The sequence below is a fragment of the Anomaloglossus baeobatrachus genome, chromosome 1 (assembly GCF_048569485.1).
Source record: "Anomaloglossus baeobatrachus isolate aAnoBae1 chromosome 1, aAnoBae1.hap1, whole genome shotgun sequence".
Taxonomy (NCBI): domain Eukaryota; kingdom Metazoa; phylum Chordata; class Amphibia; order Anura; family Aromobatidae; genus Anomaloglossus; species Anomaloglossus baeobatrachus.
Window position 1 is genome coordinate 301,837,168 of NC_134353.1, and position 27,318 is coordinate 301,864,485.

At 44.6% G+C, this 27,318-nt stretch overlaps 1 protein-coding gene across 2 annotated transcripts in view; it reads right to left on the reverse strand.

The window, feature by feature from the left end:
* SMARCAD1 (SNF2 related chromatin remodeling ATPase with DExD box 1) overlaps positions 1–27,318 on the reverse strand; it is a 194,154-nt gene that overhangs the window by 48,052 nt on the left and 118,784 nt on the right. For both annotated transcript variants that reach the window (XM_075351068.1, XM_075351074.1), the window contains 10 exons: positions 27,030–27,232; positions 26,157–26,247; positions 25,773–25,872; positions 23,027–23,086; positions 22,864–22,939; positions 22,361–22,496; positions 20,545–20,682; positions 13,296–13,391; positions 9,048–9,165; positions 8,838–8,959 (listed from right to left, as the gene is read on the reverse strand). In XM_075351068.1, coding sequence (XP_075207183.1) covers positions 8,838–8,959; positions 9,048–9,165; positions 13,296–13,391; positions 20,545–20,682; positions 22,361–22,496; positions 22,864–22,939; positions 23,027–23,086; positions 25,773–25,872; positions 26,157–26,247; positions 27,030–27,232 — 1,140 coding nt within the window. The remainder of the gene's footprint in view (positions 1–8,837; positions 8,960–9,047; positions 9,166–13,295; positions 13,392–20,544; positions 20,683–22,360; positions 22,497–22,863; positions 22,940–23,026; positions 23,087–25,772; positions 25,873–26,156; positions 26,248–27,029; positions 27,233–27,318) is intronic.

A 27,318-nucleotide genomic window follows, 5' to 3' on the forward strand; every position in this document is an offset into this window, starting at 1 on the left:
CTGTAAAGAATTTAGTAACCCACAAAACAAGAAAATGACATCTAACCAAGAGATAAATAAAAATTTGAGGTCCATGACATTACTCCTCCCTGCCTGCCCCTTTCATCTAAGCAGCTATAGTATGTGCTATAGCAGAGGCCCTTTTGACTCCCCCTCACTAAATCTCAGGAGATCAGTGGCTAAACATATAAACTAAAAAAGCCGTTAATCTCTATATACCATATTCTCTGGTCTATAGGATGCACCTTACTATATGGATGCACCTTACTATAAGACACAGAGCAGTTTTTGACAGCAGAAAATATAAAAAAACCCATATTTCCGACTAATTAAAATTGCCCAGGAGGTGTAAAGAAGTGGAGGGATCAATATCATCAATTTTCACTAGGGTAGAATAAAGGGGCATTAGATTTAGTGTTAGTGTTCTTTTTCTAGAATTTGTATTATACACGTAGCTTTACAGCACACAAAAGTATTGCTGCAATGCACACTATGAACACATTCAGCTCAACAAAATCACCAAAACTCAGCTGAGCCACATCAACACAACCTATTCCCCCCATTGTGTATACTTTACCACATTTTTACATACCTTCCAGGCATGTGACTGATCACATGACCTGAAAAGGTTCTTCAGCGAGTCACGTGGAAGGTTCTTTAGCTACCCAGGATGTGAAGCCTTCTCTGATGCCCAGCAAAGCATCAGAGAAGGCTATTGAATGTCAAAGAGGTGGAGAAGGAGCAGTTCTCTGTGATTGGGAAAAGGACAGTGTTACCTCAATCAGAGAAAGCTGCCTCTGGACTCTAAAGGCTTCTTTACACGCAGCGACGTCACTAGCGATTGCATCCGCCCCCGTCGTTTGTGCGTCACGGGCAAATCGCTGCCCATGACGGACAATATCAGTACTGTGTGTCACACGCACATACCTTAGTAACGACGTTGCTGTGGCCGGCGAACAACCTCTGTTCTAAGGGGGAGGTTCGTGTGACATCACAGCGACGTCACACAGCGGGCCACCAATAGAAGCGGATGGGCGGAGAGCAGCCGCATTATCGACACTCACCTCGTTGCCGAAGGACGCAGGAACGCTGTAGTTCGTCGTTCCCGGGGTGTAACACGTAGCGATGTGTGCTGCCTCAGGAACGAACAACCTGCGTCCCAGAAGATCAAAGACATTTGGAAAATGAACGACGTGTCAACGATCAACGATATTAGATGGTAAGTGAGATCCTTAGCAGTCATTCGTAAGTGTCACACGCAACGACATCGCTAACAATATCGGATGTGCGTCACAATTTCCGTGACCCCAGCGATATCTCGTTCGTGATGTCGTTGCGTGTAACGGGGCCTTTAGACGCACTTTGAAGCAGGATTTTTTTTTCCGCTAAAAAGTGCATTTTATGGTCCATAAAATACAGTATATCCAGCCATTGAGATTGTTGTACTGTACTGGTTGGGTGTAATCATGTCAGCTCAAAGGTCTTTTGCTATAGCACATATGATGATCACTACTAAAATGAAAAGAACAGGCAGGCAGGACTAAGGTCACAAGCATGGAACAGACGCTGTCAGCACCATGAGTAGGAAATATTTGCTTATCGTCGCTCTCTACTTCGGTGGGATCAATACAAGCAACACGTGCCGACCAGCAGCTAAATGCTACAACAGTGGCACCATTATAGTTTTATCTCTGCATAGCAATAGGTTTACAAATACATTCAGTTGGGGAAATGCTTACATTTTTCCATTATCTGTTGATTAAACAGCACTTTTGATCTGGGTACAACTCATTTAACCCACTAGTGACCACCAGTATGACCTGAGATAAGTGAATAGCATCCCCGAAGGAAGAAAACCCAGCAGCTGTCAGTTGTACACTACAGCCGACACCCTGCTGCATCATTCAAGATCGGTGTTGGCACCGACCACTGCCGCTTAACTCCTTAGAAACTGCTCTCAATAGTGACTACAGCACATAGATGGTTAACAGTGTTGAAAGCTCCTTCTTTAACCCCCATCAGCATCCTGAGATCATGATTGTGTGGTCCTGATGGTTGTCATGCCAATTCACAGCCAAATAACGGCCTTACAGTCTTCCGGCTATAGTGACCTGTTCAGAGGTTAGCAACATATAGGGGGTCTGGTGTTTATTTTTATATGATGGTAAGGTATACATTCATACGATTAAATAAAAGGGGGTAAAAATAGCAGTTTTCTTTCCTGTTATACCACTTTGCATTAATTCCTGAAAAGCACCTGAAAGGTAATAAACTGACAGTTCTGAATATGTGGAGGGGGGCTGTTTTTACTCTGGTATCGCTTTTAAGGGGGACAGTTTCCTATATATTTGTGCCCCAAAGTCACTTCAAAACTGAATAGGTCCCTAAAAAAATGTTTTGTAAATTTCCTTAGAAAAAAAGAGAATTTTGTTTACTTACCATAAATTCTTTTTCTTATAGTTCCGTATTGGGAGACCCAGACCATGGGGTGTTTAGCTTCTGCCTCCGAAGGACACACAAAGTACTACACTTAAAAGTGTAGCTCCTCCCTCTGAGCTTATACACCCCCTGGTGAGCAGACCCAGCCAGTTTAGTGCAAAAGCTGAAGAAGAATAGCCACCCACAAGTAGAACAGAACAAGAGCTGAAACAACCGGAGACTCTGTCCACGACAACAGCCGGTGATAACACGCGGAACAAGAAATTGCCAACAGGCAACAGGGAGGATGCTGGGTCTCCCAATACGGAACTATAAGAAAAAGAATTTACGGTAAGTAAACAAAATTCTCTTTTTCTTTATCGTTCCTTTGGGAGACCCAGACCATGGGACGTTCCAAAGCAGTCCCTGGGTGGGAATAAACAGAAAAACTAAGAAGTAGGCAGAACCTAACTTCACAAATGGGCGACAGCCGCCTGAAGGATGCGTCTGCCCAAGCTCGCATCTGCCGAAGCATGAGCATGCACTTGGTAGTGCTTCGAAAAGGTATGCAGGCTAGTCCAAGTGGCAACCTGACAGACTTGTTGAGCCGTAGCCTGGTGCCTGAAAGCCCAAGAGGCACCGACAGCTCTGGTCCAATATGCCTTGATCCCCGGCGGGGGAGGCACCTGAGTACTCTGGTAGGCGTCCGAAATGGTCGATCTAATCCAACTGGCTAAGGTCGGCTTAGAAGCAGGGAGGCCCTTGCGCCGACCTGTGGTTAGCACAAAAAGAGAAGTGCACCGCCTAAGTGCAGCAGTGCGAGACACATAGATCCGGAGAGCACGCACCAGATCCAGAGTATGCAGCGCTTTTTCAAAGCGATGAACAGGAGCCGGACAAAAAGGAAGGTAGGGTAATGTCCTGGTTAAGGTGGAAAGGAGAGACCACCTTAGGAAGAAAGTCCGGAGTCGGACGGAGAACCACCTTGTCTTGATGAAAAACTAAAAAAGGTGACTCCGAAGAGAGCGCAGCCAAATCAGAGACTCTCCTGAGGGAAGTTATGGCCACCAGAAAGGCCACTTTCTGTGAAAGACGATACAAAGAAACCTCCCTAAGAGGCTCAAAAGGGGGTTTCTGCAAAACCGTGAGAACCAAGTTAAGGTCCCAGGGATCCAAGGGCCGCCGGTAAGGCGGAATGATGTGAGACGCGCCTTGCATGAAGGTGCGGACCTGAGCCAGCCAAGCGAGACGCCGCTGGAACAGAACTGACAGAGCTGAGACTTGTCCCTTGAGAGAGTTGAGGGACAGTCCTAGCTGCAGACCGGACTGTAGAAAAGACAGAAGGGTCGGCAAGGAGAAAGGCCAAGGAGGATGGTCGGTAGAGCGACACCAGGACAGGAAAATTTTCCAAGTCCTGTGATAGATCTTAGCGGAGGAAGACTTACGGGCCCGAGTCATAGCGGAGATGACTTCAGGAGGAATACCAGAAGCCGTCAAAATCCAGGACTCAAGAGCCACGCCGTCAATTTGAGAGCCGCAGAATTCGGGCGGAAAAACGGACCTTGCGAGAGTAGGTCTGGACGGTCCGTGAGATGCCACGGCATCTCTATGGACAGATGGAGCAGGTCTGGATACCAAGCTCGCCTGGGTCAGTCCGGTGCAATGAGGATGACTCGACGGCCCTCCATTCTGATCTTGCGCAGGACTCTGGGCAAGAGAGCTAGAGGGGGAAACACGTAGGACAGACGAAACTGGGACCAGTCTTGAACCAGAGCGTCCGCGGCGAATGCCTGAGGATCGTGGGTGCGAGCCACGTAAACAGGAACTTTGTTGTTGTGACGGGATGTCATTAGGTCCACGTCCGGAGTGCCCCATTTGCGGCAGATTGACTGAAACACTGCCGGGTGCAGGGACCACTCGCCACCGTCCACGGTTTGACGGCTGAGATAATCTGCCTCCCAGTTTTCTACGCCTGGGATGTGGACTGCGGATATGGTGGACTTGGAGTCCTCCGCCCATTGAAGGATGCGTTGTACCTCCAACATTGCCAGGCGGCTGCGTGTCCCGCCTTGGTGATTGATTTAGGCAACCGCTGTCGCGTTGTCTGACTGGACTCGAATGTGCCTGCCCGCCAACAGGTGGTGAAAAGCTAGGAGAGCTAGAAGCACGGCTCTGGTTTCCAGCACATTGATTGAAAGGGCTGACTCGGACGGAGTCCAAGTGCCCTGCGCTCTGTGGTGGAGACATACCGCTCCCAGCCGGATAGACTGGCATCCGTGGTGAGAATCACCCAGGACGGGGCCAGGAAGGAGCGCCCCTGGGACAGGGAGAGGGGCCGAAGCCACCACTGAAGAGAGCTCCTGGTCTGTGGCGACAGAGCCACTAACCTGTGTAAGGAGGAAGGCCGCTTGTCCCAACAGCGGAGAATGTCCAGCTGCAGGGGGCGCACATGGAACTGGGCAAAGGGAACAGCCTCCATGGACGCCACCATTTGACCCAGCACCTGCATCAGACGCCTGAGGGAATAACGGCGGGGCCTCAGCAGAGAGCGCACTGCTAGCTGGAGGGACTGCTGTTTGACTAAGGGCAACTTCACAAGTGACGGCAAAGTCTTGAACTGCATCCCTAGGTACGTGAGACTCTGGGTCGGAGTCAGAGTGGATTTGGGAAGATTGACCAGCCACCCGAATTGGGCTAGAGTGGCGAGAGTGAGCGAGACACTCCGCTGACAGTCTGCGCTGGATGAAGCCTTGACTAGAAGGTCGTCCAGGTAAGGAATCACTGCCAACCCCTGGAGGTGCAGAACCGCAATCACTGCTGCCATGACCTTGGTGAATACCCGAGGGGCCGTGGCTAACCCGAAGGGGAGAGCCACGAATTGGAAATGATCTTCTCCTATTGCAAAACGTACCCAACGCTGGTGTGAAACTGCAATTGGCACATGCAGATAGACATCTCTGATGTCGATGGATGCCAGGAAATCCCCTTGGGTCATTGAGGCAATGACTGATCGCAGGGACTCCATGCGAAAGTGCCGCACCTGAACATGCTTGTTGAGAAGCTTGAGATCCAGGATGGGCCAGAAGGTACCGTCCTTTTTGGGAACTAGGAAGAGATTTGAGTAGAAACCTCTGAACCGTTCCCGGGCGGGAACCGGTACAATTACTCCGTTGGCCTGCAAGGCTGCCACGGCCTGTGAGAAGGCGGGTTTGAGCAAGGGGAAGTTGAGAGAAAAAATCTGTTTGGCGGGCGGGAAGAGAATTCTATCCTGTAGCCGTGGGAGATGATATCTCTCACCCACTGATCGGAGACGTGTTGAAACCAAGCGTCGCCAAAGTGGGAGAGCCTGCCACCGACTAAGGACGTCGCCGGAGCGGGCAGAGAGTCACGAGGAGGCTGCCTTAGTGGCAGCACCTCCTGCGGTCTTCTGTGGACGCGCTTTTGGGCGCCAGTTGGATTTCTGGTCCTTGGCTGAGTTAGCGGACGAGGCCGAGGGCTTAGAGGACGACCAGTTGGAGGAACGAAAGGAGCGAAACCTCGACTGATTCCTACCCTGGGCAGGTTTCCTGGTTTTTGTTTGTGGCATGGAAGTACTCTTCCCGCCAGTAGCTTCCTTAATAATTTCATCCAGCTGTTCTCCGAACAGCCGGGACCCAGCAAAAGGGAGCCCAGCAAGGTACTTCTTAGAAGAAGCATCTGCCTTCCACTCTCGAAGCTTCATACACGGATTTGGCCAGAAGGTCAATCTGACGGTCAGTGGAATCCTTAAGGGAGGTGCCATCAGCCACCGACACAACGGTCCGGGCTGAGAGCCTAGACACCGGAGGGTCTACCTTTGGGGACTGAGCCCACTCCTTGACCACCTCAGGTGGAAAGGGAAAACGGTCATCAGAACCACGCTTTGGGAAGCGTTTGTCAGGACAGGCCCTGGGCTTGGTCACAGCGGCCTGAAAACTGGAGTGGTTAAAGAACACACTCTTTGCTCTCTTAGGCGAGGTAAACTGGTGCTTTTCTGCCAGAGAAGGTTGCTCCTCTGATACTGGCGGATTGAGATGCAGTACAGAATTAATGGAAGCAATCAAGTCACTAAGATCTGAGTCACCCTCGGACAGATCAATGGGGTACATGGAGTTAGCCTCCGAGCCCCCTGTAAAGGCATCCTCCTCATCCTGCGAGTCAGCTCTTGAATCAGAGCCGCGGGAGGAGGAGGGAGAGGGAACCCTGCGTCTCTTCTTAGGAGGACGGGGTCTGGGCCCTGATGATGAATCCTCTGTGAGCTCCGGTCCTAAGGGACCCATAGCTGTAGGGGCACCCTGTGAAGGTGGCTGATGCATATTCAAAGTCCTGGACAGAAGTCCCATGGACTCAGCAAAAGACTGGGAGATAGACCTAGAAAAGGATTCTACCCAAGCCGGGGGTTCAGCCACAGGTGCAGGAGCAGCCTGAGAGACCACTGGGGGTGAGACTCCACGCTGTGGCACCGCCAAGTTAGAGCAGACATCACAATGAGGATAGGTGCTCGGTTCAGGCAGCAGGAGCTTACATGCAGCGCATACAGAATAAAGCTTTGGAGCCTTGCTCCTCGTGTGAGACATGCTGCTGGAGTGCGGACTCTGCAAGAGAATGAACCCCAGAGAGTATATACAGAGGTCCACAACCAGAGACCGGTTGTGGCTTACCAGACCGCTGGAGCGGTGTTGTGTGCCCTCCAGATCCCGAAGCCCGGACCCCCAAGCACAGCACCTCAGCAGGGATGCAGAGTGCAGACCAGCGCCGAGTGAACTCTGTCTGAGAAAATGGCCGCCGGAGCGAAGAGAGGGGGCGGGACTTGGCTGGAGAGCGGGATCTGGAGGGCCATAGAGACCTACAGGGGAGGAGACACGCACAGCAGTGGGGAGTGTCCCTCCCCTGTGCAGAACGGCCGCCGGGAGGAGCCGAGCCTGTCCCTCTGCATGAGTGACATGCAGTGAACAGAAACTAGGCCTCCGGCAAAGCCGGGGCCTAAATTTGAGCGGCGAGGCCAACGCGCCGGCACCATCGGCGCGGTTCTCGGGCGACAGCTAGAGAACCCGCCGGAAATGCCAAATAATACAGTAAGCATACTCTCCCCAAACAATAAAGCACAGGGACCCCCAATATATAAACGTCTCAGGTACTTAGCTGCTGAGATGCAGGGCCAGGTCCCTGGGGATGAGTGCTCCGGTCCAGCAGGGTCCTGAAGGGCTGCAGATGGAGACCGGTCTCCTGCCAGGCATGGAGACCGTGCTGGCTCCCACTTCAAGCCAGAGCCCAGGAGGGATGGTGAAGGAGCACGGCATGTAAGGCTCCAGCCTTGGAAATCAACCTTACAACACCGCCGACACAGTGGGGTGAGAAGGGACATGCCGGGGGTCCAGACGTGGACCCGCACTTCTTCAATCTCATTCCAAAAAGGAAAAAATCATAGATGTATGCCTCCTGAACACAAAGCGATAAACTGGCTGGGTCTGCTCACCAGGGGGTGTATAAGCTCAGAGGGAGGAGCTACACTTTTAAGTGTAGTACTTTGTGTGTCCTCCGGAGGCAGAAGCTAAACACCCATGGTCTGGGTCTCCCAAAGGAACGATAAAGAAATGAAAAATTAGTGCTAGACTTTGAAAGCTTCTAACATCCTAACGAAATAAGAGAACATTTTACAGATGGTGTTGATGTAAAGCAGACATGCGGTAGATGTGATTTATTACCTATTTTGTTTGGTGTGACTATCTGGATTATAGGAATAATCAAAGTTAGAAAATGGCTAGTTTTTAGAACTTTTTTGTCGAATTTCTGTTTTATGAATAAAACGCAAAATGTATCGACCTAAATTTACCATTATCGTACAATTGGTGTGCCAAAAAAACATCTCAAAATCCCTGGGATATATGTTGAAACATTGCAGAGTTATAGCCACGTAAAGTGACCTCAGATTACGGGTTAAATCTTCAGTCACATCTAAGTTACATTGAACAATACTGCTGGCTCTCTCTGCCTAAGTTTGCAGGATTCTCATTACACCCCCTTGCTGGTGCAATGTATGCACAGACTACACAGCGTGGCATCGGTGGGTACATCCCAATATAGAATAGTAATTAAAAAGAAAAAGCACTCTACTGAACTGTTATGGGTTGTGTGTGACCAGGATTTAAAGGTTCGTTAGCATTACCTGCTTTTTAGCACAGCTCCACTAGGACAGAGTTGTGATCTGCGACTAAAATTTGGCTATAGTGTCTCTTATAGCAAGGACCGAATAATTACCTATAGGCAAGGTATACTCGTGCAGCAATATTGATGCAAAAATGTCAGCTAAGTGTGCAATTACCCTTTTATTCCACCAGAAGAAAGGCTGTTTGGTAAGCGATCAATTCTGTACTTTAAGTCCCGTTACCCAGTATATTTACCTTGAGCATTAGCTTGGACATGGAGCGTAATTTCTCTGCTGTATAATATTGTCTGTGTAACAAGGGATGATTGGCCATTTTTCTTAAGTGCATCATTACATTGCAAAGCTCAGAATTTTTTTCTAAAAGAAAAGAAAAATTACATAAATCCACAGCTGTTAATAAAAAACAGAGATTTCTTCCTACTTAAATGGGAAAGGGTTTTTTTACCTGATCCATCAATAGACCTCTTCAGTTTAACCATTAACTCATCATAAAGTTTCTGCTGATTTTTGGACATTTCACAAAAGTTAATGTGATCTTGTTTGGGAGGCAACTGCTTGAGGACCTGACGAGACAGAAATCACAAGACACAAACATGAAGTAAAAACTCGATAGTCTAAAATCTTAGTGTAGTGCCCCCCTTGACTAAAACACAGGTAAATTATGTAGTAGAGCTCAGATAATTTCAGACTTTACAATCAAGGTTATGTGGGAACTAGAGTTAACCAGTAAAAGTCACTTGACCTTCGCCCCCACCCCCCCACCACACACACAGTTTGTAGACGCAAGACAAGAACATTGGGAACCTCCCGTTACTGGTGGCATTCCCTGTGTTATATTGGATTAGCTACCCTGGAGAGTCTGTTCTAGATGGAACTATATCAATAACTAAAATAAATAAATATCACCACTGTTTGTGTATAGCAATCATAGGTTTTGTTCTAAAGGTCCTCTTTAGAGCCTCCAAATAAAGCAGCACATACAATTCAAGGTTAAAAGGCATGGTTAAAATATAAGGCATATGCTTACAAACCCTAAAGGTGTTGTCCACTACTAGGACAACCCCTTCTAATTTCACCTTTCCCCCAGGTACAATAAAAAAAGCTTATACTCACCCTCACAGCTAGTGCGGTTGTAGGGCTTGTGCTCCTGGGGCTCAAGGGACGTTGTAATGTCACACGAGCACCACTTCCAATCAGTGCCGGCCGCGAAGGGGAGTATAAGCTTTTTTATTTTACATCGGGAAAACATGAAATCAGAAGGGGTTGTCCTAGCAATGGACAACCACGTAAAAGGTTTGTAAGCAAATGTCATATTTTAACCATGCCTTTAGTCTCGGATTGAATGTGCTGCCTTCATTGGAGGCTCTAAAAAGGACCCTCTGATTGCTATACAAAAAAAGTGTTGATATTTTTAGTTATTTATTTATTTATTTATTTATTTAGGAACAATCAACAAAAGTGAACGGCAGCCTCAGCGCTCATTTCCGGTTGATTCTCTTGTTTGTCTGCAGGCGGGGAGACAGAAGCTGGCACAGATTAAACGCAGGGCTCGTGTGACATTACGTTGTCACTTGAGCCCCGGGAGCACAAGCCTCGCACAGCGCCGGCTGTGGAGGAGAGTACAGACTTTTATTTTACCTGAAGGAAACATGGAATCAGAAAATCAAAAGGGGTTATCCTAATAGTGGATAAACCCCTTTAAGACTCCCAACCCTCAAGACAACACTTATCAAACTGGAGGGATCCTAGTCAAGGGCAGTCTATTTTTTAGAGTAAAAATGACATGACTTTAATAACATAGCCAGTGTCCTATTCATGAAGCAACGTAATTCAGGCAGCATGAACCTCCTGTTGGATTCACTAAGTATTATATCAGAAAAGTATGTCTTAGAAGGCAACAGGTTTTTTTTTTTTGGCTGGTTTATTATTTTGCTTTGTCAATCGGTCATTGCATAGAGGTGGATATTCCTTTGCACTCATCATGGGGCAGTGTGGTAAGGCTAGAAGGCACAATTTCTTGTAAGGGCACCATCTACTGTAAAAGGCATTATTTTTGGAGTGACTATCAACATGTCACTATTCTCTATGTAGTAGTGTTTATCAGGCACTAGGCAGTAGAAGTAGGGCCAGTACTAGGGGCAACAGCAGGATGACATTGTAGGTGCACCAAGATGCGGAGCTGGTTTGAAATAGGTAGGGAGGTTGCTAGAAGAGTGAAAAGTCAAAGATGTCTTGACAACAAACTTCAGAGATAAGTTGTGGTGGAATAAGTGTTCACAGTGGTTTGGACTAAAGAGAAGATGCTGAAAGAGAACATCTATCACACATTTGTTGTTTTTTTTGCCTCACACTGCATTTATGTTCTGTAGCTTTGAATTGTGAAAGTAATATTCTTCAAAGGACCATGTCTTTGAGACCCTAGCAAGAAAGCTTACGCAAACTTGGTATCAAGTTGTCTCAAAGTAAAAGATATTGTATACGTAAAGGGTCATTTTCTGAAAAACAAGTTATGAGGGAGTAACTATCACTGGGTGTCCAATCACTGGGACCCCACCAGCAATCCAAAGAGTAGGACTCAGCAACCTTGTGTCAAATGTAGAGAAGGTGCATATGCTTGATCACCGTCGATGGAACCACCAGAAACAGAGTTCAGTGCCTTGCAAAGTCCCATAGACTATGAATTCAGCAGAGGTTCAGCATGTGGCCCTTTAGGTCTAATCAAGACATGGCTGCAGAGCTCAGTTATAGCGATCAGCAAATTATCCACTATCCACAAGATAAATTCTGTTTCGGGGTTAACTCTTTAAAAGGGAACTAACCATCAGGATTTTCATATATAAAGTAAAGCCAGTGCTATATTTGTACTAGGAGGCTAAATCTAACCATACCTTTTGTTCAGAGATTGCATGTTTTATTTCAGAAATATGTGCAAGTAAAGTTCCAGCAATAAACTGCTATTTGTTTGACAGGCGCAACACGAAGGGAGTATGTGGGTCAGGTCTTGCTATTTACTCCCTCCCCTGTCTGTCTGCCTGTGCCAGAATTAACATCTATGATGGAGACAGGGGAAGAAGGCCAGGCAGGTAGACTGGCAGGAATAGCTAGCAAGACCAGACCCACATATTCCCCTTGCTGTTGCACCTGTCACTCAAATAACAGTGCATTGCTGGAACTTTACTTGCACATATTTCTTAAAGTATCCAATCTCTGATTAAAAGGTATGCTTACATTCAGCATCCTAGCGCCAGTATAGCGCTGGCTTTACTTTACAGCTCTGGCAAAAATTAAGAGACCACTGCACAGTTTTATAAAAATCAGCTTCTTTACATGTCCGACAGTCATTCCATTCCAGTGTCAGTTGAATTCCAACCAGAGTACACCTCATTTTACTTAATGTGCTTCTGATTAGGTGATCACCTAAACCAAATCTTTTTTTAATGAAGGAAAGTACAAAAAACACTGCTGTGGTCTTTACAATCCTATTGCAATAGGACAAGTGGAATGGGAAAACAAGCGCTAGTAATATCCCAAAAGTAATAGGAATGAAAAAATAACTTTTCACCATGCCAAAGGAGTTGAAAAGTCTTGAGTGAGGAAAAGAAGGCCTCAATTCTGGCTTTACTAGCAAAGGAATACATTGAACGTCATGTTGCCTCCATCCTTAATATTTCTAAGAAAGACGGGAGTCCATTACAACAAGGTCAAGTAGCAGACATTGGGGACAACAAAGCTACAGACCAGCAGAGTGTGAAAGCGACTCTCCACTGACCGGCATTGACAGTCATCTTATTCGAATGTCACTCAGCAACCGCAGGATGACATCAAGTGACCTACAAAAGGAATAGCAAATGGCAGCTAGGGTAAAGTGCACGGCAAGAACAGTTTTTAACAGGCTCCTAGAGGCAGGGCTCAAGTCATGTAAAGCTAGAAAAAAGCCTTTCATCAATGATAAGCAAAGGAGAGCCAGGCTGAAGTTTGCCAAGCGCCATAAGATTTGGAGCATAGAAGACTGGAGTAAGGTAACCTTCTGTGATGAGTCTAATTTTCAGCGTTGCCCAACACCTGGTCGTCAAATGGTTAGATGGAGACCTGGAGAGACGTACAAGCCACAGTGTTTTACACCCACTGTGAAATTTGGCGGAGGATTGGTGATGATCTGGGGCTGCTTCAGTAAGGCCGGAATTGGGCAAATTAAACTTTGCGAAGCATGTATGGATCAAGCCGCATACAAAGTTATGATGGAAAAACAGTTGCTTCCTTCTGCTCAGGCAATGTTCCCCAATTCTGAGGACTGATTTTTCCAGCAGGACAATCCACCATGATTTTTCCAGCAGGACAATCCACCATGCCACACAGCTAGGTCAATCAATGTGTGGATGAAGCACCATCACATCAAAACCCTGTCAGAGCCAGCCCAATCTCTATACCTGAACCCTATTGAAAAGTTCTGTAATGTAATCAAGAGGAAGATGGAAGCATCTCAAGCCATCAAATACAAGAACAATTTACATTTTAATCCAAAATATACCTATAAAGAGAAAAATCAGAAAAAAAAATGAAACTTTTGTAGTGGTCTCTTATATACAGCTCTGGCAAAAATTATGAAAATCCTGCTTGCTGGGTTCCTTTAATCAGAGTATGGTAATATGTTATTTCATTGCAAATTTATTACACGCTGTCATGTGTCTCTTACCTCACTCTTTACTCTTTTGAGAATAAATGGCTTCATGATGAGTTTTGCATGGGCAATTCTCTCCTTTTCAAAAGTGCTTTGCTCATCAGTAGATTTCTAAATGAAAAAAATAATTAGACATGAATAGAAATATTATTAGAAAACACAGTGTCAAGTTTCAGCATACAAGCAAATATGCAATGGTTTCATCAGAGCTGCGTGTTGCTTATATATTAAGAAAGAAAAAAAACAATCACAAAAAAAAAAAAAAAAAAAATAATCACACCCCCCTTTTGGCATAGGTCAGATCTATAAAAACATTTTTAGTTCTGTGACAAAAAGCAAACTGGTTTTTATTTGACAATAAACCTAGTAGGGAAACTTTAAAAATTTATAGGAGTGGGTGGGCTACTGGTTTGAGAAATGAAGAACACAAGGGAAAAAAGGTCCAAAAAGTCTACAGTGGAACCTCGCTTAACGAGTAACCCACTTAACGAGAATTTCGCTTAACAAGCAAAGCTTTCTGTAAATTTGTAACCCGGTTTACAAGAAAGCTTTGCTGTACGAGCAAAATACTCACCACACACACTTCCGGTTCCGTACATCCACCGCGCTCTGACCCGCACTTGCAGTCCACACAAACGCACACATGCACGCACAAACACGCACACGCACACATACAGTATTATGCTCACCTTACCTTCCGTTGCACCGCCGGCTTGATGGTTCTTTTAGTCCGCCGGCTCATTGCGACATCCTTGCGGAGAAACTACAAGACCCAGGAGGCCGACGATGGAACGGAAAATAAGGTGAGCATATGTGTAGCTTCAGTTCCATCGCCGGCCTCCTGGGTCCTGTAGTTCGCCGCTCCACTCCAGGCTGTGCATCAGCAACCATAGTGACGAAGCAGGAATTTCCCCTGTCACCCGCTACTCAAAGTCCGCGCGCTGACCAATCAGAGGCAAGCGGCTCCTGCCTTTGACATCAGCGCGCTGGGAGCGGACGTTCCTCCCTCGTCATTATGGTAACCCGATACATAGCCCGTGCCGGAGAACAGCAAATCCCAGGAGACCGGCGAGGGAACGGAAGGTAAGGTGAGCATAATAGGTGCGTGTGTGCTTGTGTGTTTGTGTGAGTTTGTACGTGTTTGTGCTTGTGTGGAATGGCACAATAGGGGACCAGGATGGGACATTTAACAAGTTGTGGAACGAATTGTCTGCATTGCAATGATTTCCTATGGGAAATCTTGCTTTGCTGAATGAGTAACTTGGTTAACAAGCACACTCCCAGAACGGATTGTTCTAGTTAACCAAGGTTTCACTGTATTTGCTTCTGTAAACCAGAAGTGACCATGTATGCATGTTATACTGAGGAACAAACGGCTGAATGCTATCACATCATGATTATTATAATACAAATGCTTTATTCTTAATGTATACAATTACATTTGGGCAAAGATATGCTATATGCAATTGATGGATCAAAATTAGCTTTGTTTTTAATTACATAAAAAAGTAGAAATGGCAAAAAGTCATAACTAGTGATGGGCAAACCCACCCTACGTTCGGTGTTCGGGAGACTTGCCTGAACGTTTTGTAAAGTTCGCGTTCGGGTTCTGATATAACGCGAACTTGCGTCTGAACACCGAACTTGGACTTTACAGTTATGTGATGGGGCATGGGGGGGCTGTAAAATAAAGAATATAGTTAATAATAAACATTGTCATTATACTTACAGGTCTCACGACACGTCCTGCAGATTCTGTCTCCCGCCGCTCCTCCTTCCGATCATCGCTGTGCCCTCCCGGTAACCAGCACTGATGATAGGACCTAAAATGATGTCATAGCATGTGACCAGTCACGTGTGTATTATCTCATTGGCTACAGACTGATCACATGGCTATGACGGACGTCATGCAAGGTCCTGTCAGTTCATCTCGCCAGTATGTGGTGCTCGCCCGAGCATCTCCGTACTCCGTATACTCGTCGAGATGCTCGGGAACATGGTCGGCTCTCTGTCCCTGCATGTTGGCGCTCTTTACAGAGTCAGGCCACATGCAGGGATTGGCTGTCACAGCCGGTGAATAGTAGCGCCGGCAATCAGGTGATCGGAGATCACCGTTGCTATAGTAACCCGCCTGTCAGGTTACTATTGCAGTGGTGACATCACCGCTTACCAACCCGCAGGCTCTGCTCACTCACTGAGTGATTAGACTGCATGGGGAGCAGAAGTGTTCTTCCTCTCATGCAGTGCTGTCTGATGTAGCAGAGCTGCATGGGTTGAAGGCGAAAGAAGACAGAAGACCAGGATCGTGGAGTAGTGAGAGGGAGTAATAAACATGGAGTCGCTAAGTGTATCTGTGTAGTTATTTCTATTAAAGTATTTTTTCGCTGTGTGATTTTTTTTTAACCCTTTAATGGAGATTCTTAATGGCCGGGTCAAACTTACCTGACAATATGAATCTCTGGCTTAATACTAGCTAGTAAAACAAAAGCTAGTATTAACCCCTTATTACCCAGCATGCCACCCGTCAACAGAGCCACTGGAAGAGTTGGATACAGCGCCAGAAGATGCAATTCGCTGCGGCGGGGGGTGGGGCAGAAAGCTTGGGCCAACCTGCGCTGCGGATTTCAAGACCCAGCTGCCTAGTTGTACCAGGCAGGACACAAAAATGGGGCGAAGCCCATATCGTTTTTTTTTTTTTAAATTATTTAATGAAATTCATGAAATAATTAAAAAAAAAAAGGGCTTCCCTATATTTTTAGTTCCCCCCCCCCCATCTGCCTGATTTACCTTGGCTGGCAATCAAAATACAGGGAAGCCCGTTAAAAAAAAAAAAATTAAAAAAAAAAAAAATGCGTGGGCTCCTGCCATATTTTGATCACCAGTCAGGTAAAGTCAGGCAGCTGGGGGCTGGGATTCTCTGCAGCCTGCAGCTGCCCGTGGAAATGGCGCAGTTGCTTAGCGCCATTTCCAGGTGCTTTACCCGGCTCGTCCAGCGGGTGTGTCGTCGGTGGCTCGCTGGGTTATAAAGGGATTAATACCAGCTTTGTATTCTCAGATGGTAGTAAGCCCGAAATTCATGGTGTCACGCCAAATTAGACATGGCCACCATGAATTTCTAGAAAACAGAAAAAAAAACACAACACAGAGAAATATTTTTTATTAGAAATAAAACAAAAAACATTTAGAGACTCCACCTTTATTATAAAAAAAAATCCTTAGTCCGACGTAATCCACAAGGGCCAGCAATGTCCGCTTCATCACTGTGCACAGACACAGTCTATACACAGTGAAAAGCAAAGCACAATGTCAACTCTGCTTTATCACTGTGCACAGACAGTCTATACACAGTGAGAAGCACAGAGAGCCATGTCAGGTCTGCTACATCGTTCTGGACAGAGCGATGCAGCTGGCTGATAGTGATGGGATGATTGCACTTGCGTCTCGCATTGCATCACCCCACTCTCCCAACAGCAGCGCTTCAGCTGTGGAAATTCATGCAGCCGACCAGCTGCGGTCGGGAGATTGTGCGCCGTGATGCGATGACACTCACATCACGGCGCGCCAGGACCTGTGATGACGTCATACTCACGTGACCAGTCTGTAGCCAATGAGGTGATACAACATTCACACGTGACTGCTCACATGGGTATGACGTCACGGTCAGGGCAGGTCCTTTTAGCCAGAGGTGCTTACCGTGGGGAACAGCAATGATCGGACGGACGCAGAAGCGCTGGGAGGCAGAGTCTGCAGGACGCGTCGTGGGACCTTTAAGTATGATCAGAATGTTTTTTTAAGAACATTTTTTTTTTTTTTTAAAACAGCTCCTGGACCCGAACTGTTACACGAACATCCCAGAAAGCTTGTGTTTGTTGTCGTGGGCACAAACACCATGTGCTCGATACGGACAACGAACTTTACAGTTCGGGTTCGCCCATCCCTAGTCATAACTCATTTGGGAGCACAGAGAAGCCTTACAATGGTGAATTCACAAGCATCTACAAAGTTTAAATTAATTGGAAATATTTTTGTTTTTTTCCTTCATTTTCTGCAGTCCAAACCTGTGCTGTGTAACCAAAAGTTTGGACACACCTTCTCATTCAAAGAGTTTTCTTTATTTCATGACTCTGAAAATTGTAGATTCACACTGAAGGCATCAAAACTATGAATTAACACATGCGGAATGAAATACTTAACAAAAGTGTGAAACAACCTTTAGCTTTGATTACTGCTTTGCACACTTTTGGCATTCTCTTGATGAGCTTCAAGAGGTAGTCACCGGAAATGGTTCTCACTTCACAGATGTGGCCTGTCACGTTTAATAAGTGGGATTTCTTGACTTATAAATGGGGGTGGGACCATCAGTTGTGTTGTGCAGAAGTCTGGTGGATACACAGCTGATGTGTGTATGCACCCTCTATCTGGCACCTATTACTCAAGATCCCACTTGTGCATATTTCTGCTATTACTCTTGTGCATTAGAGAATCTGTTACATGTCTGCTCTTGCTTAGTGTCACATAAGGAATTCTTGTAATCCAGAACCTTTATATAGTGCATTATTTGGATGTTCTGATTTTCATAACATACATCAGATTTTCCCAGGAATATTATGGTCCTTGTCTGAAACGATGTGCCTTACTTATTAACTCCCTTAAGCATTCATCAGGAGTATCTGAGGACGCAATGGTTCTTCTTTCTTGATATGGAATACTTATACCTGTGATGCCATCAATTCTAGTATTTTTAGTCAGCATTTTCATTAGGCTTTGATCTTCTCCCAAAAACCGTAAATTACAACAGCTGATTTTTCTTGGAAATCTTTTGACAGTGGTGCATTAAGGCAAAAATTGTCGAAACGTCTGGATGCTGTCTTTACTTTTCTGCATAAATAAAATCACAATTTTGGACAGACTGAAGTTTAATTTTTTCTTATGAGTGCCGAAGTATTTTGACTCTAACATCATTTATTTTTGGGTTTTTTTTTTAAATCAGGTTCATTTTTATTTAACAGCAAAATTATACAACACATAAAATAAATTCCCCGCATAGAAATATCACAGAAAGGGGAAAAACCTTTAGTCAATAAGAAAAACCACACAAATAACATAATAAACAATGCACCCGCAGTCCACGTCTCATTTCAATATGGGTCTCAAAGTGCATATTATTCGCCAATATATTCTCCATACTAGAGCTTACCCAGCATACACACACACACACACACACACACACACACACACACACACACACACCAGCAGTACGCATATCACCCTATTTGAGGAAATTTGTTAACCGGTGAGAAGGAGAAGGACCTGGTCGCTCGCACTGTCCTGCAGTAACGCCGAGGAGGGAAGGCCTGGGGTATCCAACCATGCCCCCCAGATCTTATAGAACTTTTTCAATGCATTTCTTTTAAGGTATACTCCTCTCTCCAGTCGAAGTATAGCGTTTACTCTTTCCGTAAAATGACATCATTTATTTTTCAACAGGACAATGACCTCAAACACACCTCCATGCTGTGTAAGGGCTATTTGACTAAGAAGGAGAGTGATGGGATGCTACGCCAAATGACCTGGTCTCCACAGTCACCAGACCTGAACCCAATTGAGATGGTTTGGGGTGAGCTAGACCGCAGAGTGAAGGCAAAAGGGCCAACAAGTGCTAAGCATCTCTGGGAACTCCTTCAAGACTGTTGGAAGACCATTTCCGGTGACTACCTCATGAAGCTCATCAAGAGAATGTCAAGAGTGTGCAAAGCAGTAATCAAAACAAAAGGTGGCTACGTTGAAGAACCTAGCATATAAGACATTTTCAGTTGTTTCACACTTTTTTGTTAAGTATTTCATTCCACATGTGTTAATTCAATGTTTTTATGCCTTCAATGTGAATCTACAATTTTCAGAGTCATGAAAATAAAGAAAACTCTTTGAATGAGGTGGTGTGTCCAAACTCTGTCTGTACTGTATATCACTACTGCATGATTATCATCGACTGAGTTCAAGAGCATATATATAGCGTATATATTTTTATTAATCATCAACATTAACAGAAATAAACACTTGAAATAGATCACTGTTTATGCATTCCCCTTTTCGTATTGAATTACCGAAATAAATTAACTTTTTGATGATATTCTAATTTATTGAGATGTACTTGTATGTCCTAGCTTCTACTGAACACACCATGCCTCCATTCTGCTGTGGCAGCCTATAATTTTGTATCTAACCCATGCCCCCCACACCTCAATATCTCAGATAAGATGTGAAAACTGACAGACCTTGTTTGAGAAATTTTAAGGAACAGCTTGGTAAGTGCATAACATTTTAAGGAAAGTACACATTTTAAATAACAAAGAAAAATTAGTTAAGAATTTATCAACATCCTATCTGGCTGCAAATACTAGGGCAGAGATACTCTAGGGAGATAATTCAATTGAGTATATATTTATGATGCTAAATTGGTTGATCCCTTCATCGGTCCATTGTGATAATGAGTGATGGTGTATTTAGACACAAAGATAATCGTTGAAAAAGTGTTCGTAGGTGCGCTTGTTCCCAGTTATCTGCCAATAATGTAATTATGCCAGCAATCACTTGACAAGAGTGTTTTGCTCACTTGGCAAGAGATCAGGTAGTTTATACTGGCAGAAAAACAGTTTCCGGCAGCACATCAAGCCAACTTGTGCAAACAGGGCATGTGCTGCCAATAACCTGATAATGTATAAGAACAGACTGATTGTATTAGTGATGGATATGTCGCCATCATTGTTAGTTGGCTTGTGCATGCAGACTAGTAAAGGGTCGTAGAGTATATGATCAGTGCTCATTATTTGTGCTTTGAAAGGCCAAAAATGGGGTGTCTATATGCACCACAAGCTTTTTCAGATGTGAGGGGACAGTAACAGTACAAGCATTTACATTGATTTGATATTAAATTGAAAAATGATCCATCATGTCTTAAATAGAGATTGAAGTTTGTGAAAGTATTCAGGTAATGAAAGTGGGGTATCCTCAGCAGTGAGGTATTCATCATGGTTGTTATAATGGTGCTCTTTAGAGTAAAAGCAACTTACATTCATTTTCAGGGCAAAAAAGTAAACGCAGCTAAGGAATGAGCAAATCAAGGAGACGAAAACATTTTATACAGGAAAGAAAAGAAATGGTGATGAAGGGAATGTGGAGTTGTGCTCGGAAATAACGATGTCACATTACATGCACTTAGCAGAGACTGAAGTTTTAGCTTTCTACAGAATTCATTCCCAATTACCGCTTTGGAGGAGAACATTCTCTTGAGCTCACTGGTACTGCTGCTGAACATGTGCGGCATCACAAAATTCAGGAGAGACATGAGTTCCAACAGATTATTTTGGACGGGAGTTCCAGTTAGCAGCAAACGATTCTTGGCCTGTTCGGGCAATAGGAAAATATGTGGAGAACTAAGTAGGACATCTCACAGCCAATGTGACAAAACCTATCCAAGACATCAACAGCACAAGCATAATTGGTCTTTTCCTTCTTATGCTATATACAGTTTACATGTTTCTGCACCAGCCGTCACTTAAAAAGATGAATCCCATCCCTAAGAAACGTCACAGGCCTCCTGAAAACTAGAATAAAACTTACTTCTATGGTCGCTATGGACATTTACCATCATTTTTTGTCCCTCTTAATTATTGGGTAACATCTTTTTTTATTTTAAATTTTTCTTATCAAAACCTTGTGCATGAATGTGCCACACAAAAGTGCAATCCATCTGATAGACTCCTAATAAAGAGCCCTTGAAGGAATTCAAAGAGAAGTAATCAAAGATGGCAGACATCACCTTTTTCAGGCTGCAGCCCATACTAGGCCTCCAATTAGCACAGGTTGTAGCCTGAAAAAACGTTGCCGAGGACAGATGTCCCTGAGCTAATGTGAAGTAGAGGGGGCTGAAGAGCAGCATGGTGACCAGTACAGATAAGACAGAGTGGATTTATTATCTCCTGGTGCATATCCCGCTGTAAACCCATCAGGCAGAGTGAGAAGATCATTCATGGTGAGGTACATCAGCCTGACAGGAATTTGCACTACTACCCAGCAGCCCAAATATATGTCCAGGCTGAAACCTGTCTGATGTGTGCCTAGAACAAGTTGAAGCTTGAAGTATGTGAAGGTTGCCATCTTGGAGAACCACTTTAATGTTCCCTAACTATATTTTCAAAAAGGAATATAGGATCCCTTTTGCCAAAGTTTAAGGAACCATTTCTGTACCAGCATTTCTGAAGGCTTCAAATATGGATGGTCTTCTAGAAAAAGGAACCCAGCAGCTGCAGAGAGGTGTAAACCAGATAACCAAATCCCCTAAACCCATAGATTCCCACTACAGTCTGTCCTAAGAGCACTCCACACTGTACACAAATCATGACCTGTCACTAATCCACACTTTTTGGCTAGTGTTCCCTCCATGGAGACATTACATAATGGGGAGGGGAAGGCCGCCTCCATGCACACTGCCTTCTCTTCAGTATCTACAACACACGTGTGAATGACACAGGCGGCATTATCTCCTCTTAATCTTTATGAGCTTTGTAATTCAGGTTTAATTGTACTTTAATAACCATCATTTTCTTTCCTAAATTAAATCACTTTCAGCAACTAACATGAATTATTACTTAAAAATGGGAGCCAAGAAATGTTAATAGGCAGCCAATGACCTTAACAGCAGCATGAACATGCACGTATATTGGCGGTCTCTTATAAAAGCTATTACCACCCTAACGGAGTCTTGCTAAATTCCAGTGTAAATATGATCATGTACAAGCGCTAAGCTTTACAGATTAATGTGTAGAAAACAGCTTGCAAGTGTTTCATGTTAAGGCAGCTTCCTTCTCCGACATTGATGTATTATAGGACAGAATCTGAACCGCCGATTGAAAACCACGCTTGTCCAAACAGCGTAATTTATTGCAGACAGGAACACTTAATATACATTCAAGTTCAGATTTGTTCCTCTGAAGAAAGGAAATAAATCAACAGAATGGCCGTGCACGTGTAATGGCGAGACTTTGGAGCCTACAAGTGCACTGTACAATGACGACACTTACATTTAGGGTCATAAGGTGCTGATAGCGAATGGAACTCATGTTTTTCAGCATGTGCCCTTCGTCAAACACTGCATAATTGATTCTCAAGCGTCGAAACAAGCTGCGATCCTCAGCACTGCTGATGGCGCAATTGTACCTGCAAACAAGCAAGCTTATAAATGTGAGGAACAGCTTAGTATAAAGTGATCCACATCACAGCAGCTAAATATTAGTAAGTTTTTCACATTTTTTTAAGCTAACAGACAATCCTCCACTGTTCCCATAATAAAGAAATGCTTTGCATAGAGTAAAACTAGTAACTAAGAATGGTTCACATTTACTTCTATTCCTCCTGGCTCAGAGATTTAATGGTCTCGTGTACTGCATGTTACATTCTTACAATATACAAATCCATATATTATATAGTTGGGTTTTATGCAAGAAAAAAGCAATGTAGCATGTTCACCACCAGAGGTCGCCCTATATCTAGTAATTGCAGTAAGTCAATGTACAGTAAAACTTACGTGGTGACGATAACATTAAATTCTACAACTTTACTCAAGATGTCATATCGTAAGTGCTTTCTATCTTCCTGAGAACCTGCACAAAAGAGAATAATGGGACATCGGCACTTAAAGTATATACTTATACAGCATGTATGAAAAGAAAAAGGTAAACTGCACATACCATAATATAGTAAGATATTCAGATCTGGACACCAGTGATTGAACTCTCGGACCCAGTTATCTAAGAAATAAAACAGAACGGTGAGCACTGTAAGGGGTTATATTTGCAGTATTTCAATATATAATAGAACAGGTTACTATTTAGACTACTTGCTATGGATAAGCTGCATCCCCCTCCCCCAACACAACCCCCCCCCCCCCAAAAAAAAAAAAAACGGTGAGTTATATTCATACTGCGTTTCTACTTTCTGAAATCTGCAGCAATATCTTTTTAAGCGTAAAGGGAACCGGTCAGGTCCCATCATGCGCTCTAACCTAGAAGCAGGGTGATGTGCGCCCTTGTAAACCATTCCTACCCATCCCTGGTGTTGTAATATTGTGTAATATGAATGTATAAAAATATATGTTTTATTACTTACATGATCCCTATGTAAATGATCAGAGGCTCTAGTCCCCTGGGCATTGTATCGCCCTGTGGGCGTTTGCATGGTTTACGTGGTATCACACCTCTGTGGGCGTGATACCATGGATTTACGTGAGTGAGGTCACCGTCGCTACTTGAGATCCCGCGAGTGCGCGCTTACCATTCCCGCAGCCTTGTTATCCGGGTGCTTGCTTCTCGGCTTCAGATGCGCTATACGTATGGTCGGAACTGCAGGAGTCTCTGAGCATGCAGAGTGCGCGTATGAAGCTGACAAGCAAGCACCCGGATAACAAGGCTGCGGGAATGGTAAGTGCGCCTGAGTAGGATGTCAAGGGGCAACGGTGACGTCACTCAGGTAAATCCATGGTATTACGCCCACAGGGGTGTGATACCACGGAAACCATGCAAACGCCCACAGGGTGATGCGATACCCAGGGGACTAGGGCCTCTGCTCAATTACATAGGGAACATGTAAGTAATAAAACATTTTTATACATTCATATTAGACAATATTACAACACAGGGATGGGTAGGAAGGGGTTACTAGGCCAGACATCACACTGCTACTAGGTTAGAAAGCATATGGGACCTGACAGGTTCCCTTTAATCCAGGAACAGACAATAAGCTGATCCAATTTTCTTCCATTTTTGGTCAGCATTACTGTTTTGCAATCTTATGGCAAAAAAAGCCAAAAAAATGTGAAGGTTCTCCTATTCATTAAGTAGGAAGTATACAGACAGCACAGGGATGATACCGATGGCATTTGTGTGCTGTTTATTTTTCCCACAGACCTAATGACTTGCATAAGTGAGTTTGATCTAAAAAAATGCAGCGCGTTGTGTCCTATTTTGATCCAAGTAACGGAAGCGCAGTACTCTGGCACGCACACACTAGCGTATAACTCAGACAAGTGCAATGCGAGAGAAAAGGGATTGTAATCTGACCCATGCTACTCAATGAGACAGTGAAGATTTGCAACTATTTTCAGCCTGAGGAAAGAGATAGCAGCGTGCTGCAACTGGACGTATAAACAAGATGAGACTCACCTATTCAAGTCTATGGGAGCGAGAATAATAAAACAATGTCATATGGGACCATCCTAGTGGCATGCGTTTTTTATGAATAGGCTACCATTCTGTAGTATAGGACACTGCATATGATTAGAAATTAATAATGGCTGAAAAAAACAGATTGCTTACAGACAGCACACGGATGACAAGTGAGAAAAAAACTGTCCTACTTTTCTGGATGAAAATTGGACTAATTTTTTCTACGCTAATGTGAGGGTACCCTTATGCCCACGTTGCATTCTGGCCCTGCAGAAATTTCTACAGCGATTTGACCAGTACACGTGCGCTTCAAATCGCTGCAGAAACAGTCCGTAATGAAAAGCCGATTTCATGCGCTCTGGATGCAGCCTCTCCCATAGACAGAGCGGGGGCTGCATGCAGAGCGCATGAAAGAAGTGACATGTTGCTTTTTAGAACGCAGCGCTTCAGCAGTAGCCGAAGCGCTGTGTTCTAATACGCTATGTGGGCATGAATTAGGCACAATCTTCATAGATTATGCTGGGGACGCAGGATGCATGCAGTTACGCTGCGGTGCAGAACGCAGCGTAACTGCATGAAAATACGCTACGTGGGCACATAGCCTAAGACCTGTCCTGACTCTCATGGATCTCGCACACAAATTAGTGCTTTTCACGCATATGTGAATAGATCCATACTACTCCATCGGTCAGAGTGCTGTCAGATATAGCACACAGCACATAGACATTTGAAAGCGGATGTGTGAATGTAAAATAAGGGGTCTTTCAGACGTCCGTGCACAAACCAGAATGCACAGACTGGCCACGGCTCTCCAAACCAGAGTGTGACAGCTTCATATACTTCTATTGGGCTGGGCATGCTTTGAATCCTGGCCAGTCTGTGCACGGACTGGCCACAGCTCTCCTGAAAGCGTCATATACTTCCATGATGATGGCACGCTCGGGTCAGGAAACCCCCGGCTAGTCCGTGCATGTATTGACTGCGGCTCTCTTGAAAGCGTCATATACTGCTATGAGGCTGTCACGCTCGGGTAAGGAGACCCCTGGCTAGTCTGCTACATTGTGGTCTGTGCACAAATATGACCCGAGCATGACAGTGCCAAAAATATATGAATTTGTCGGGAGAGGCCAGGCGTGCATTCTGGTCTGTGCATGGACAGTGTTGCACAGACTTCTGAAAAAGCCCTTTGAGTCAATAATGGTAGTAGGAAGTTATTCATGCACTGTAAAGGATAAATCTGCTAACAGGTTTTCCAGTGGAGTTTCCTACTTACCTAATGTGGAAGCAGGAACAACCACAAGATGTGGGCCGGTGTCTCTGTTCATATAAAGATGTGCAAGGAATGCTATGGCTTGAACGGTTTTTCCCAAACCCTGCAAAATAATGGTGATCTAATTATTGTGAGCTGCTGCAGACATAATGAGTAACAATTACTAACAGAAGCAATGACAGCTCTTCTATCAGCCATGCTCTCAGCATTCGCACCCCAGTCAGCGTTTGCGCATTAGAATAGGGTGGAACATAACAGCAGAGCCAGAGGGGGGAGCCCTTAGCCTAGAGTTTCAGCACTATTCCTCTAGCAAACTGAAGTTAGAAGATAACAGGAATGACTGTGACCCATAATACAGCAGTGGAATACAGTGACGCAACTACTAACCATCTCATCAGCCAAAATCCCATTCACTTTGTGTGTGTGCAGGAGAGCTAGCCAATTCAACCCAATCTTCTGATAAGGCTTGAGCACCAGGCTGTAAGAAAAAAAAAAGCCATGAAATGTCAGTAAATATTGTAAGGCATCATAGGCCATGTTCACATACTAAGGATTCTGTCAGGATGGAGTCCATGTTGGCTCTGTGGTCATTATTAGCCTGTGGTCATCTGGCCCAGGAACCAAAGCCAACATCTGCATTGAGTTTGTATGTCCTCACCAAGCTTATGTGGGGCCATCTGGGTCCTCAGCTTTCCTTCCACACACTAAAAATATACCAAGCGTTCAACTGTATTCTGATGAAATGTAGCTTAAAGGGGTTGTCCATTATTAACACAACCATAATCCTATAGAATGTAAGCCCGCAAGGGCAGGGCCCTCTTCCCTCTGTACTAGTCTGTCTACTGTAACTTGTATATGTATTTTGTATGTAACCCCCTTCTCATGTACAGCACCATGGAACTAATGGTGCTTTATAAATAAATAATAATAATAAAATAGTGCCAGGGTAAGTAAACTACACAGAAGAGAATCCTCTACATTTAATAAAAAGTGCCCTGGCCAATTAGCAGCAAAACTTATTTTCATTTGAGGATTTCGGTTATGCATTTTCTACAACAAACAACGTGGATTAGCCTATGTAAATATATAGATTAAAGGGAATCTGTCAGTACGTTTTTGCTATATGATCCAAGAAGAGCATAATATAGGGCAAAAAGGCCTGATTCCAGCGATGACAGATTCCCTTTAATATGGTTATTTAGAAGCTAGAAAGATGATCTTTTAAAAGTACGGAGAGAGTACCTGACAATATTCTCCTACCTCTTAGAGAGAATAGATGGCGGCTGTACGTTCCATCCACTCTCCCCATCCTCAGTGATATGAGTGACTTGCTTCATCAACTTCTTTGAAATGTCCTCACATTTGTTCATAAGTTTCAAGACCACCTCTCGCTCTTTGATCAATATTTTGCAATCCCAAATTAGGTCTATTGAAAGCGTATTCACTCGGTTCACTTTATTAAGCTGCAGTGGAAAACACAACCTTTCATTTAGTATCGATTCACAATAAGTGCATTTGTTTTATACCGCACTTAACCAGCAGGTGGCAG